This window comes from Musca vetustissima, unplaced genomic scaffold (assembly GCF_032173495.1).
Source record: "Musca vetustissima isolate MV318-11 ecotype Yass unplaced genomic scaffold, APGP_CSIRO_Mvet_v1 utg35638, whole genome shotgun sequence".
Classification (NCBI taxonomy): Eukaryota; Metazoa; Arthropoda; class Insecta; order Diptera; family Muscidae; genus Musca; species Musca vetustissima.
The window spans coordinates 42,238-55,929 of record NW_026888443.1 but is presented as its reverse complement, the minus strand read 5'-3'; the positions used below and the strand labels follow the sequence as shown (position 1 = coordinate 55,929).

At 31.6% G+C, this 13,692-nt stretch overlaps 1 protein-coding gene across 1 annotated transcript in view; it reads left to right on the top strand.

Annotated features, from left to right (window-relative positions):
* Window positions 1-13,692, top strand: part of LOC133336311 (roundabout homolog 2) — a gene marked incomplete at both ends in the record, with an annotated part of 91,713 nt that overhangs the window by 42,817 nt on the left and 35,204 nt on the right. The window contains 5 exons of the mRNA XM_061544601.1: window positions 507-776; window positions 885-1,162; window positions 1,395-1,596; window positions 3,949-4,031; window positions 13,477-13,637. Coding sequence (XP_061400585.1) covers window positions 507-776; window positions 885-1,162; window positions 1,395-1,596; window positions 3,949-4,031; window positions 13,477-13,637 — 994 coding nt within the window. The remainder of the gene's footprint in view (window positions 1-506; window positions 777-884; window positions 1,163-1,394; window positions 1,597-3,948; window positions 4,032-13,476; window positions 13,638-13,692) is intronic.

Genomic DNA, 13,692 nt, shown 5'->3' with positions numbered 1-13,692 from the left:
TGTTGTGGTCCATGGGGTGCGAGGTGGAGGAAGGTACAATTAACCAACAGCTGGCTTGTTGGTTACCTCTTTCTTTTCTTTCTGGGTTTTTTTCTGAAACTTCCCCATAGATGACCACAACTTGAGACCTGGGGCTCATTTATTTCCTTCTACTTTGTGTGTGGAATATGTAGAGAGTGAAAGGGGATGTTGGGGTGCTGATGAACAACGAAATGTAAAGAAGTACCCCATCAATGTTGAAGAAAAAGTTTACGACTTTTCTTTACCTTAAGCAATATTAACATTTCAAGTGTCATTGTGACCAACGAACGTCCGACCGACCGTTGAAGCACAAGAGCCAAAACAAAAACTCTTCAAAACCTTAAGAATATATGTACTTGTCCCTGGGCCTGCTGTGTGGAGACCAGGACATAAGAAGGCTTAACAGAACAGAACTTTATTAATTTTAACAGCAACAAAAAACTTTAATTGCTCTTGTTTTTCCTCCTCCTCCTCTCTCTTTACAGTTAAACCCTATTTTATGAAAAAACCTCAAGACCTAACCATGCTGGCTGGACAAACGGCAACATTTCATTGTTCGGTTGGTGGTGATCCACCACCAAAGATTTTGTGGAAAAAGGAAGAAGGCAATATACCCGTATCCAGAGTAAGCATACAGCCCGACGACAAAGGTTTGGAAATTTTCAACATTGTGCCAGAGGATGAGGGCACCTATGTGTGTGAGGCTCTCAATTCGGTGGGACAAATCAGTGCCAGGGCCTCGTTGACCGTGCATGGTAAGTTAACTGGTGTTTTAATTAATTTCGTAACTTTTCAAAGTATTTTTTGTCTTCTGCTCTCTGTCTCTCTTTTTCCTCTCTCTCTCTCACTCTTTTCCATTATAGCACCTCCCACCTTCATAGTCAAACCCCAAGACAAAAAGGTGGGCCTGAACGGTGTTGCCTCATTCCCCTGTGTGGCCGATGGCAATCCACCACCCTCGGTATTCTGGACCAAAGAGGGTTCCAGCACTCTGATGTTCCCCAACAACTCCTATGGCCACTTACATGTCTCACTTGAAGGTACTCTGCAAATCAATGGTGTACAAAAGGATGATGCCGGCTATTATGTCTGTTCGGCCTTTAGTGTTGTCGATTCGACAACAATTCGAGCATTTTTACAGGTAAGAAAGGGGACAGGGAGAAAGACTTTTGGAAAACAAGACAACGTTGGTTGGTTGTCAGGGGATCCAAAACGCACACTCATGACAAAGCCAGATGCAATCACACACATTCTTATGTGTATGTATGTATTTGTGCTTTGTGAAAAAATCTCACATTTTCTGCAACGTCTTCTTCTTCTTTTTTCCCTTTGTATTAATCAAATCACTTCACTTCAATAAATTGTTGCCATAGGTTACCTCTGTAGACGATACCCCACCGCCCATCATCCAAATTGGCCCCTCAAATCAAACTCTACCCAAGGGCAGTGTTGCCATGTTACCCTGCCGTGCTTCAGGACATCCAACACCACGCGTTAAGTGGTATCGTGATGGCACCACCCTACAAAGTGGTAATCGTTATACCATTGTTCAGGGTGGATCTCTAAGGATTGATGGTAAGTAGCTGATAAGGGGGGGGGGAAATTATGGGAAGATGCAAAAATATACAAAACAAAAAAAAAATTAAAATTGGTTGAAATATATTTCATATTTAAACCGGAAAGGAAAGTAGTAAAGTTGGACTGGGCCGACTATATCATACCCTTCACAACTTTGGGTATATTGTACATATGTATCCTTACAATTGTATGTCAATGTTCCCTCGAAGGAACATACTCATGTCTTTCAGCAACCTATGATAAATTTAATCTCATTCGGGCAGATTTAGAGTCGTCTGCGTACCATGGGACAAATTTATGGAAAACGATTTAAAGCAAAATTGATACACGCTAGTCGGTACGACGCACTGTTAAAAATTTAATCTCAAGCTGACACCCGTTCGAAATACATATGGAAGCTATGGCTGGATCTGCACCAATTTCAACAAAACCCAATAACGCCATTCATGACTTAATTTAATACGTTGTGCAAAATTTCGTGTTAATCGGACAAACGTTAGGAGTTTGATGCACTATTTGTGAAAAATCGAACGAAAATACATATGTGAGCTATATCTAAATCTGAACGGATCTTTACGAAACATAGCACACATCATTCTAGACTCAATTAAGTACGCTATGCCAAATTTCGTGCAAATCGAAAAATATATTCGGACTTTTGTGCACCATTTACATTAAATCGGACGAAAATATATGTGGGAGCTATATCAAAATCTGAACCGATTTTAACACACATCATTCTAGAAATTATGCTGTGCCAAATTTCGTGAAAATCGAAAAATTTATAGGGACGCACCATTTACCTCAAATCGGAGAAAATATATGGGAGCTATATCTAAATCTGATCCGATTTTTACGAAACTTACCACACATCATACTAGACTCAATTCAGTACGTTGTGCAAAATTTCGTGTAAATAGAAAGGTATATAGAGGCTTTGGTGCACCATATACCTTATATTGGACGAAAATATATATGGGAGCTATATCTAAATCTGAACCGATTTTTACGAAACTTAGCACACATCATTCTAGACTCAATTCAGTACGCTATGCCAAATTTCGAAAAATATATAGGGACTTTCGTGCACCATTTACATTAAATCAGACGAAACTATATATGGGAGCTAAATCTTTACCGATTTTCACGAAACTTAGCACACATAATTCTAGACTCAATTCAGTACGCTATGATAAATTTCGTACAAATCGAAAAATATATAGGGTTTTTGGTGCACCATTTACCTTAAATCGGACGAAAATATATATGGGAGCTATATCTATATCTGAACCGATTTTCAGGAAACTTAACACACATCATACTAGGCTTAATTCACTACGCTGTGCCAAATTTCGTGCAAATAGAAAAATATATAGGGTATTTGGTGCACCATTTACCTTAAATCGGTCGAAAATATATATGGGAGCTATATCTAAATCTGAACCGATTTTCCCCAATTTCAATAGGGTTCGTCCTTGGGCCAAATGAATGATTTGTGCCAAATTTCATCCAATTCGAATAACAAATGCGACCTGTACTTTGTTTACAATTTAACATGGACAGACAGGCGGACAGAAGGATGGACGGGCGGACATGCATAAATCGATTTAGAAAGTGATGCTATGCATATGCAAGGAACCATGTGACTATCTTGTTTCCTTTTGCCTGTTACAAACATATGTACAAAGACATAATACCCTGTACCACAGTGTGGTGAAGGGTATAAAAAAATTATTCTAAATTTTTAAAATTGTTTTTTTTGGATTTTTAATTTTTTTTTTTAATTTTAGGAAAAAGTTGATTTTTTCAAAATTTTTTCAAACTTTTAACGTGAAATTTGTTTTTGTTTTGGATTTAGTTTAACAAATTTTTCATTTTTTTTTCAAACTTTTAACGTGAAATTTGTTTTGTTTTATAAAAAAATGATAAAAACTATAAAAAAAATTATTCCAAATTTCATAGTTTTTTTTGTGAATAAATTTGATGTGTTATAATTTTAATTTTTTTAATTTTTAAACATTTTTTTAATATTATATTCTAACTTTGTATTCTGTTGAATTTCATTAAATCAATTTTTATACCCTACACAACTATGTTGTCAGGTGTATTATAGCATTGTTTTTAAATTAAATTGTGTATAGTGTGTGTGTTGGTATTTTTTATCTTTTAAAATTCTCATTTTTTATTTAAATCTGCGTTTTATTTAAAAGCAAAAGCTATAAAAAATATTTTTTTTTCGAAATTTAATTTTTGTTAAGTTTGAAATTTTTTTTAATTTCTTCTCAATTTTAAATTTTGTAATTTTTATTTGAAAAAAAGCCTAATTTGTTTTTTTTTCTCAACTTCTAGATCTGCAACTCAGCGACTCTGGCCTCTATACCTGTACGGCATCATCGGAAAGTGGTGAAACTTCATGGTCGGCCACATTAACGGTAAGTGAGACACACAAAACAAATTCCAATTTGTCTATAGTCATAATTATTAATTAGCAAAAATTTTTCGTATAAACAAAACAACGACAACTACCCAAGAAAATATTAATTTTTTTATAGACATTTTGTTGTTGTGACCCCAAATACATAAAGAATGTTGTATGTGTGTATGCGTTCGGTTCTCTTTGCTGCTTTTTTTTTTGTTGCACACAAAAATTTAATTAGTCGTAAATCCTTCTTTTTCGTTTCGGTTTTTATGACCAACTTTCGGATCGTTTTTCTTCATCATTTCGGTTTTTGTGGTGTGTTAAAACATTTTGTTGTACATTTTTGTGTGTGTGTCCGTGTGTGTGTTGTATTATTTTAATGCTTGTAAATACTTGGAACACGAAATTGGAAATTGAATCATAAAATAAATATGCTAAAGAAATAAAAATTTGTATGGATAAACAATATATGTATGAGTATTTTGGTTGAGTTTTTGACTACTTAATATATATTTTTTTGGGTGAAAAAAACCAGAACAAAAAGACTCATAAAAATTTTTACTTCGTTTTTTTGGTGTAGCAATTTTCAAGAAAAACATGAAATTAAATATTTTGTTTTACAAAATGTTATACGATGTAATTGAGGGGTTATTAAGTGTGGCAAACATGCAAGCAGGAAAAAAGCAAAACATTAAAATATATTAATTATTCTGTAGGAAATTTTTCAAATAACGAAAAATACTTTTTCTATATATTCTCCCGAATCAAATATATTTCTGCATAATTTTCCATAAAAAAGAGTTTTAGCAAATAAGATTTTGATTGATACAATTTTATACAATATTTATAAATACAAATTCCGATTTTTTTATAATAAAATTCGGATATAAATTTTTAATAGAAAAATCACATATACATAAAATCACATATACAAAAAAACAAAATGGGAAATATGTTTATAGAACAAAATTAATTTGTATATACAACAAAAATAATAATAACTAAATAAATAAAAAAATTTGTATATAAAAAATTTAAAATATATATTTTTAAATTGAATATATTGCTTTTTTAAAAAGTGAATTTTTTTTATATAAAAAATTAAAAATATTTTTTTATAATAAATTGAAAATGTTTTTTTTATAAAAAATGAATACATGAAAATATATTTATAAAAAAATATTTAAATTTATATATTTTTTTATATAAAACATATTTGATACAATTTTTATAGAATCAAAATTTGAACATAATAATTTTTTTGTTTTTTTTTTTTTTTTTTTTGTAATCACATATAATTTTTAATAGAACAAAAATTTGGATAGGTGTCCCCTTTCAACGTGGGGCTCCTTTAACAGCGTTATTAAATCTTGGCTTAAAATTTTTCCGACCCGCAATTACTTTGTTTACCCTTCACCACTGTGGTGCAGGGTATTATGTCTTTGTGCATAAGTTTGTAACAGGCAAAAGGAATCGAGATAGACCCATAGTTCCTTTTGAAAATATGCATATAATCACTTTCTGAGTCGATTTATGCATGTCCGTCTGTCCGTCCGTCCATGTATTTTTGTGAACAAAGTACAGTTCGCATTTATGATCCGATTTGGATGAAATTTGGCACATGTCACTTAATTGGCCTGAGGACGAACTGTATTGAAATTGGAGAAAATCGGTTAAGCTTTATATATAGCTCCCATATATAGTTTCTTCCGATTTTATGTAAATGATGCACCAAACTCGGAATATTTGTTCGATTGGGACAAAATTTTACACAGAGTATTGAATTAGGTCTAGATTGATATGTGTCAAGTTTTGTTGAAATCGGTTCAGATTTATATATTTAGCTCCCACATATATAGTTTCGTCCGATTTTATGTAAATGATGCATCATACTGCCAATATTGGTCCGATTGAGACAAAATTTTGCATAGAGTACTGAATTTGGTCTAGATAGATATGTGCTTAGTTTTGTTGAAATAGGTTCAGATTTAGATATGGCTCCCATATATAGTTTCGTAAAATATTGGCACAATACTGCCAATGTAGGTCCGATTGAGACAAAATTTTACACAGAGTACTGAATTATGTCCAGTTTGATGTATGCGAATTTTTCTTGGAATCGGTTCAGATTTAGATATAACTCCCATATATATATATATATATATATATATATATATATATTCGTCCGATTTTAGGTAAATGGTGCACAAAACTGAAAATATTTGCCCGATTGAGCACAGCGTACGGAATTTAGTCCAGTTTGATGTCTGTGAAGTTTTGTGGAAATCGATCTAGATTTATATTTAGCTCCCATATATATAGTTTCGTCCGATTTTATGTAAATGGTGCACCAAAGTCCCAATATTTGTCCGATTGACACAAAATTTTGCACAGCGTACTGAATTCAATCCAGTTTGACATCTATGAAGTTTTCCTTGAAATCGGTCTAGAATTAGATATATAGCTCCCATATATATTTTCGTCCGATTTTAGGTAAATGGTGCACCAAACTCCTAATATTTGTCCGATTGACACAAAATTTTGCACAGCATACTGAATTAAGTCCAGTTTGAGGTGCGTGAAGTTTTGTTGAAATTGGTTCAGATTTACATATATCTCCCATACAAAATTTTGCCAGACTTCATACAAATCTTACACCAACAATTCAAGTATTGATTGACATGCAATTTTTTTATAGATTTCAGACATTCAGAATTTCAGATCCTATCAACAGGATATATTACACATTATCATGTCTTGTGTGTACCCAAAGTGGTGAAGGGTATCATATAGTCGGCACCGTCCGACTTTTGAGCTTTTGTGCAAAGTCATTTCATGGACATAGCGTAGTGGTTTGTTGTTATTGTTGTGGGAAGAATCATGGATGAATTGTATCAAGAAGATTTTTTTTTAAATAAAAATGGGTTAAAAATGAGTTTGTTATTTTTGTTTTCTTATGGCTTATTGACTTAATGGCTAGTCATGAAACCAGAATTTGTTTTTGAGCTTTACTGTTTTTTTTTTAATAAAAAAATTTTGTTTTTAATTTATAGGAAAAATTCTGATTTTTTTTTTATTTATAAAATTTTATTGATTGAATACATTTTTTTTAATTTTTTTTTTATTTTTAAATATGTTTATACAATTTTTTTTATTTGAAATATCTTCACATAACATAATTAAAATTTCTATATATATATATATATATATATATATTAATTTAAAAAATATTCCCACCCCTTTGCATCACTTGAACCGGGAAATTCACGAAAAAAACTATTTTTGGGGCACGCATTTATTGTTCACTTCATTCTTCTCATATTTTACAAAAATTTGCATCTTAATTGCTGATGGCTCCAGTATGACCAAGAGAGAGAATCAAGTAGAAAATAAAATTATGTGGATAATTCAATTACCCCCATAGACCACCTTGACCATAGTCATCATAGATAAACTACTGTATTCATGGCAAGAAAGATAAAAAAACTGGAGGAAAAAAAACAAACAAACTTATAAAAATAATAATAAATTCAATGAATATACCCCCTTCCCAATTTTCTCCCTACTCCTCCTCCTAGCGCAAATGACATAATTAACAAATTGACCTAAAATTTGTGCAAAGTCATTTCATGGACATAGCAGGGACCACCACCACGACCACTGTTCCCCAACTCAAGTGGTTTGTTGTTATTGTTGTTGTGGGAAGAATCATGGATGAATCGTATCAAGAAGATTTTTTTTACATAAGAATGGGTTATAATTAGGTTGTTGTTTTTTTTTCTTTCTTTTGGTTTATTGACTTAATGGCTAGTCATGAGACCAAAATTTGTTTTTCTTTTCGATTTTGTTATTTATTTTTTTTGAAGAGCCAAAACTTTTTATTTATTTATTTTTTGGTATTTCAAGAGAGTCAATGCAAATAAAACCAACTACCCAGACTTAACAACATATTTGGAAACGTGTATCGGCATATTAATTAGGTTTTGAAAAAAAGAAAATCATTATGCCTCTTTTGTAATAAATATATCATCGGTGGTTGTGGTGGTATGAGAACTCTGTCCTGTGCCTGCCTGGCAAGACCACCAACATTGTTTGGAGGTCGGCAATTTTTTCAGAGCTTTGTGCTTCAGTGAAATATTTTTGTGTAAAACAGAAATTTTAATGAAGTCCAGATGGAAAAAGAAATTTAAAGTTTTCAAAAAAAAAAAAAACTCAAAGTTGCTGCTATTAAAGAAAAAAGTATTTTTTTTTCAACTTCTAAAAATTACCATTTATATTGCCATCCATCCTCTCTATAAATAATTTATGACACTTCGCCAATAGTTGGTAAGCAATTTTCCATATCATTTTCTCAATAATTCAAGGTTTCAAACCTTTTTTGCTTGAAAACAAAAATCTGTCATCATATTTGATCTATGGTGGCATACCTTCTCCTCTAGCTCTCTCTCTCTCTCTATTCTTTTTTCTATTTCTCTCAGCTTTCAATTACCATAACCAAAAGCCATTCAATTAATTATTTAACAAATAGAAGAACAAACAAACTAACAAAAACAACAACAACAAATCAAAGTCTCTACAAAAAACATATTGAGAAAAATTATGATTGATGTTCAAAAGCAAAAGGATGATGTAGAGAGGAGGCTCCACAAAGAAAGAGAGGTGTGTGTGTATTTGTGAGCAAATATTATTTAAAACTTGGTCTGTCTGTTCTGTCTTTCGGCTGTTAGCTTGATGGCAACATTTTCAAGTACCAATGCAGTAGTCAATATACTATTCAAGTTGCAAACAAACACACACACGCACACACACAAGTGTTTCATATACACGGCAGACAAGTGCACTCATGACATGACTGGCAGCCAAGTCTAAAAAGTTTGTCTGACGACTGCCTGCCTGCCTACCCCTCTTCTTTACATGGGGGGTTTGACGTTGCAATGCGTAACTCTTGTTGTTCATCATACAACAAACCACCATTCATTCAAACGACCATCCATCCATCCAATGAACCGAACCATTCAACAGCGAATACCATTCGTCTGTAACAACAACGACACCAACAACAACACCACGCCAACCATCAGCTGCTATAAAAAGCCAATCTGTTATGTTGCGGTCATGATTGTTACAACCCTATCCAAAAGCTATAAAAACGCCAATTCAGAATTTGTATCAACAACAAAAATACTGGTGTTGCAGACAATCAGCGGTCCATGGGAGAGAATGCCCCCATGGGCAAGGGGATGAAGAAGTTGGAGCCAGCCTCCTCAGCCACAAATATTGTGAACAAGAAAAATAGTGCCGTTTGTTACAGAAATTAATGACTCCATTTTTTTTGTTTTGTTTTTGCATTCTCAGCTATGCGTTGCGGTGTGGTTGGGTGCTCCATCATTTTATGACCAAGTTTCATTTTATATAAATATTTGCATAGTCAGACAGCCGGTATTTACAGTGGGTGGAGATTTTGGGAACAATTTTTTTAAATAGAAAATTATTTCGGGTAAAATATTTTCGATAGAAAATTTTTGTTGTTGGGATTTAAAGACAAGAATACGCCAACAAATTTGATTAAAGGATAACACCTAAAAAATTTATTTTTATTACAAAAAATAAATAAATAAACCATCGTAATATTTCAAAACATTTGCGAAATAAAAAACAACTAAAATTATTTATTTAGATTTTTTTTCTTAATATAAAAATATTAAAATATTTTTTTTTTCAAAATTTAAAGCTATTATTTTTTTTATTTAATTAATAAATTGTGAAAAATCGGTTCAGATTTAGATATAGCTCACATATATGGTTTCGTACGATTTTATGTAAATGGTGCACCAAACTCCCAATATTGGTCCGATTGAGACAAAATTTTGCACAGAGTACTGATGTATCCCAAGTTTTGTGGAAATCGGTTCATATTTAGATATAGCTCCCATATATAGTTTCGTCCGATTGTAGTAAATGGAGCATCAAAGTGTCAATTTTAGGCCAATTGGCACAAATTTTGGATACCGTACTGTATTAGGTACAAATATATTTATGCGAAGTTTCTTTGGAATCGATTCAGATTTAGATATAGCTTCTATATATACATTCGTCTGATTTTATATAAATGGAGCACCATACTGGAAATGTGTCCGATTACGAAATAATTTTGCACAGAGTATTGTATTAGGTCCAGATTGATGTATGCGAAGTTTCGTTGGAATCGGTTCATATTTAGATATAGCTACTATATATACATAGTTTCGTCCGATTTTATGTAAATGCAACACCAAATAGTCAAATTAAAACCGATTCGCATAAAATTTTGCACAGCGTACTAAATTAGGTCCATTAAATTTTTCATAAATTTCAGATTGGTATGGTATGGGTTCTGGCCAATGAAGACCCCTATTGTTTATGGTAAGATTGGGTAATATTTAGGGTATGAAATGGACCAAATACTTAATTTTTTTCGTTTTTTTCTGGTCGCTTCAGACGCCGCATTTATGGCCCAAACACCGTGAATTTTTGCATGGAGAAGGGTATCGGGCCAAAGAATAAACATGCCTGTTTTGATAAAGATCGGTCAATATTTAGCGGGTCAAATGGACCCTGACTTTTGTGTGAGAAATGACAAAATTTGTATTCTATAGCGTATATATTTACTCCTGAAGGACATAGACCCGAGAAGTTGATAGTATATAGTGGTTGGGCTTTAAATTGATATATTGGTATTATATTGTCATATGTACTCGGATGTGGGAGTTACACTTAAATATTTACAGGTGCTTACGTACTGTGGAAATATAGCGCTGATCGCTTTGAAATTTTCCATAAGATTCCAGTTGTGGACAATGCGTATAATTTTCGGTAATGGTCAGATAATAAGTTTGGGATTTGAGTTTTTTTCGATTCGATCTATAGGCTAAAATTATAAGCCGACCATCACAACACAACCCATGGTGAAGTGAATCTGGACAAGTAATTAGAAGGGCTGTACTGAATATTGGGAATATTCGGAAAATATGTCAGTGTAAGGAGGAGGTGCTGTTGACCTCTAATCGGGCAAGAGGGTGCAACTATCACGAAATATTAACAAGGCTTGGAATAAAAACCCGCAGAAAGATAGAGTTCTGTGGATGTGTAGGGTATCGTATGGTCGGCCCCGTCCGACTATACTGCTCCGCTCACTGGTTTTTATATAAATATTATACCAAATGTTTTTTCCTATGAAAATTTTAGCCAACATATTTCAAAATTTTTCCGAAATATTTTTCTACTTTTTTTTTGAAAAAAATTTCATTAAAATGCTATCCGATAGTGTCTGCAAAAAATGTGTGTCAAATTCTTTCAATATTTTGTTTATTTCAATAAAAATGTCATCCCATTTTTTCTATTTTTTGTTTAATTTTTTGTCTATATTTTTGTAAAATATCAATTTATGATATTTTCCATTTTTATAATACTATTATCTGATATTCTACCTAAATTTTATTTTTTTTGTATTCAAATTTTATTTCAAAACTTTTTGCTATGAAAATTTTAGCCGAAATATTTTTTGTTGATATTTTATGCGAAATATTTTCTAGTATTTTTGAATGAAAAATTTTCATAAAATATGTTTTCTAAAAAATTTGACAAAAAAAGTTTCCAATATTTTCAATATTTTTTAAATTCAATAAAACTGTTATCCCATTTTTCTATTTTTTTAATATTTTATCCAAATTTTTGTAATAAAAAAGTTTTTCATATTTTTCTTTCATATAATACTAACTGATAGCTTTTATTCTGCCAAAATGTTATTTATTTTTTTTTTATAAAAATTGAATTTTTCTAACAAAAATTTAGTCAATATATTTTTTATAGAAATTTTATCCGAAATATTTTTCACATATTTTTATGAAAAAAGTATTAAATTTTCTTTGTATATGTTATCCAAAATTGTTTTATAATAATTTTTTACAATAATTATTCCAAATGTTTCCAAAACTTTTTCTTGAATTAAAAAAAAAAAAATAAATACATTTTGTCAATAGTTTATTTTTAAATTGTTTCCTCCCAAATACAATATTTTGAAATCGTTTTTTTAATAGATTTGTTTCTATAAAATTTTATTGTTTAATTTTATCAAACATGTATTTTAAATTGAATTGAATATCATTATTATTTTTATAATAATACTAAGAATCAAAATTAACCAAAAACAACTTAAATTAATGTTTTATATTGTATATCCCGCCCGTTTTACTTCCTTTCTTATTGTTGCTTATTTTATGATTATTACGATTTTCAACATTCCCCCACTGTGCCCAATAAAAATGCATTTTTGAACATAACAACAACTGTTGTTGTTTGAATTGTGGATTTTTTGTGAAACATATTTCCAATGTTTTTTTCAATTTTGAAATGGTCATTTGTATCGAATATCAGAATGTATTAATGATACATAATGACATTTTGATATCGAAATGTTGTTGGTTGGTATCTCTACATTCCGGAGACAATTTTTTTCTTTTTGTCTTCTCCCATGCATGATTTTTAAATACTATTTGTTTGTTGCTAATTGGAACTGGTATTTCTGCATGAGTGTGTGAGAGGATTTTACGACCGATATTGAAAAAAAATCTTATTTTATTATAAAATATATTTTTTTAATTTAATATTGAAAAGAAAATGTAGACATTTAATTTCAAAGGGAAAATGTGCACATTTCCACTACATCTTTTTTTTAATTTAAAGACAGCTATCCAAAAAAGCCATCTTTATAAATTTATTTTTTAATGGTATATTGAAAACGAAAATTTATCCCTTCCACGTGTTTTTTAAAATATCATTCTTGATTGATTGAGGTCAACTGGATGGAGGCTTTTGTGAAAGGGTTACCTCGGCAATTACCCTCATTTTGTTTTGGAGAGAATTTTACACATGTTTTTTTTTGACGTCTGGTTGGATAAAATTTCCATGAAAACATTATCACAAACATTTCATTAAAATTTGCATAAATTTTACACAATGTACCGCAAATTAGCCTGACACACCATCAGAACAACGACAACAACATCATCGTCGTCCTCATCATCATATTATTTCCGAATGGGTATAACAACAAAATGTCAATCACAATTAATGTTACGGCCATAGCCAATATTGTGTCAAAACATCAGGTCAACCAGTTAACAATACTAACAACAAGAACAACCATCAAACCTTTTACCATATTTTATCGTTCAGCAACAAAAGCCAAAAAAACATGCAACATTATGTTGAATGAGGGTCGGCCGCACCGTTCAATATTAGTTTTGCTGTGTTGAACAAAAAAAAAAAATTTAAATAATGTTGAAACAAAATTTACATAGTTTCTTATTTTTTCTTCTTCTCTCTCTCTCTCTCTCTCTCTCTCTTTGCATGTATCCTTTCATGTTACCAACAATATGACTGGGGCCACATTGTGATTTTTTCAACTTTAAACACGCCAGGTGGAAAAGAGCAGTTCATCAACATTACATCGTTCGGCAGATCCCAGTACATATCCAGCACCACCCGGCACCCCCAAAGCCTTGAATGTTACCCAAAATAGCATATCATTAAGATGGTCCAGAAGCCAGGAGAAGCCACAGGCAACAAGTCCAATTATTGGGTAAGTTTATTTCGACTTTATTTTTATTTTGTGGTTAAGGAAATGTGATCACCTT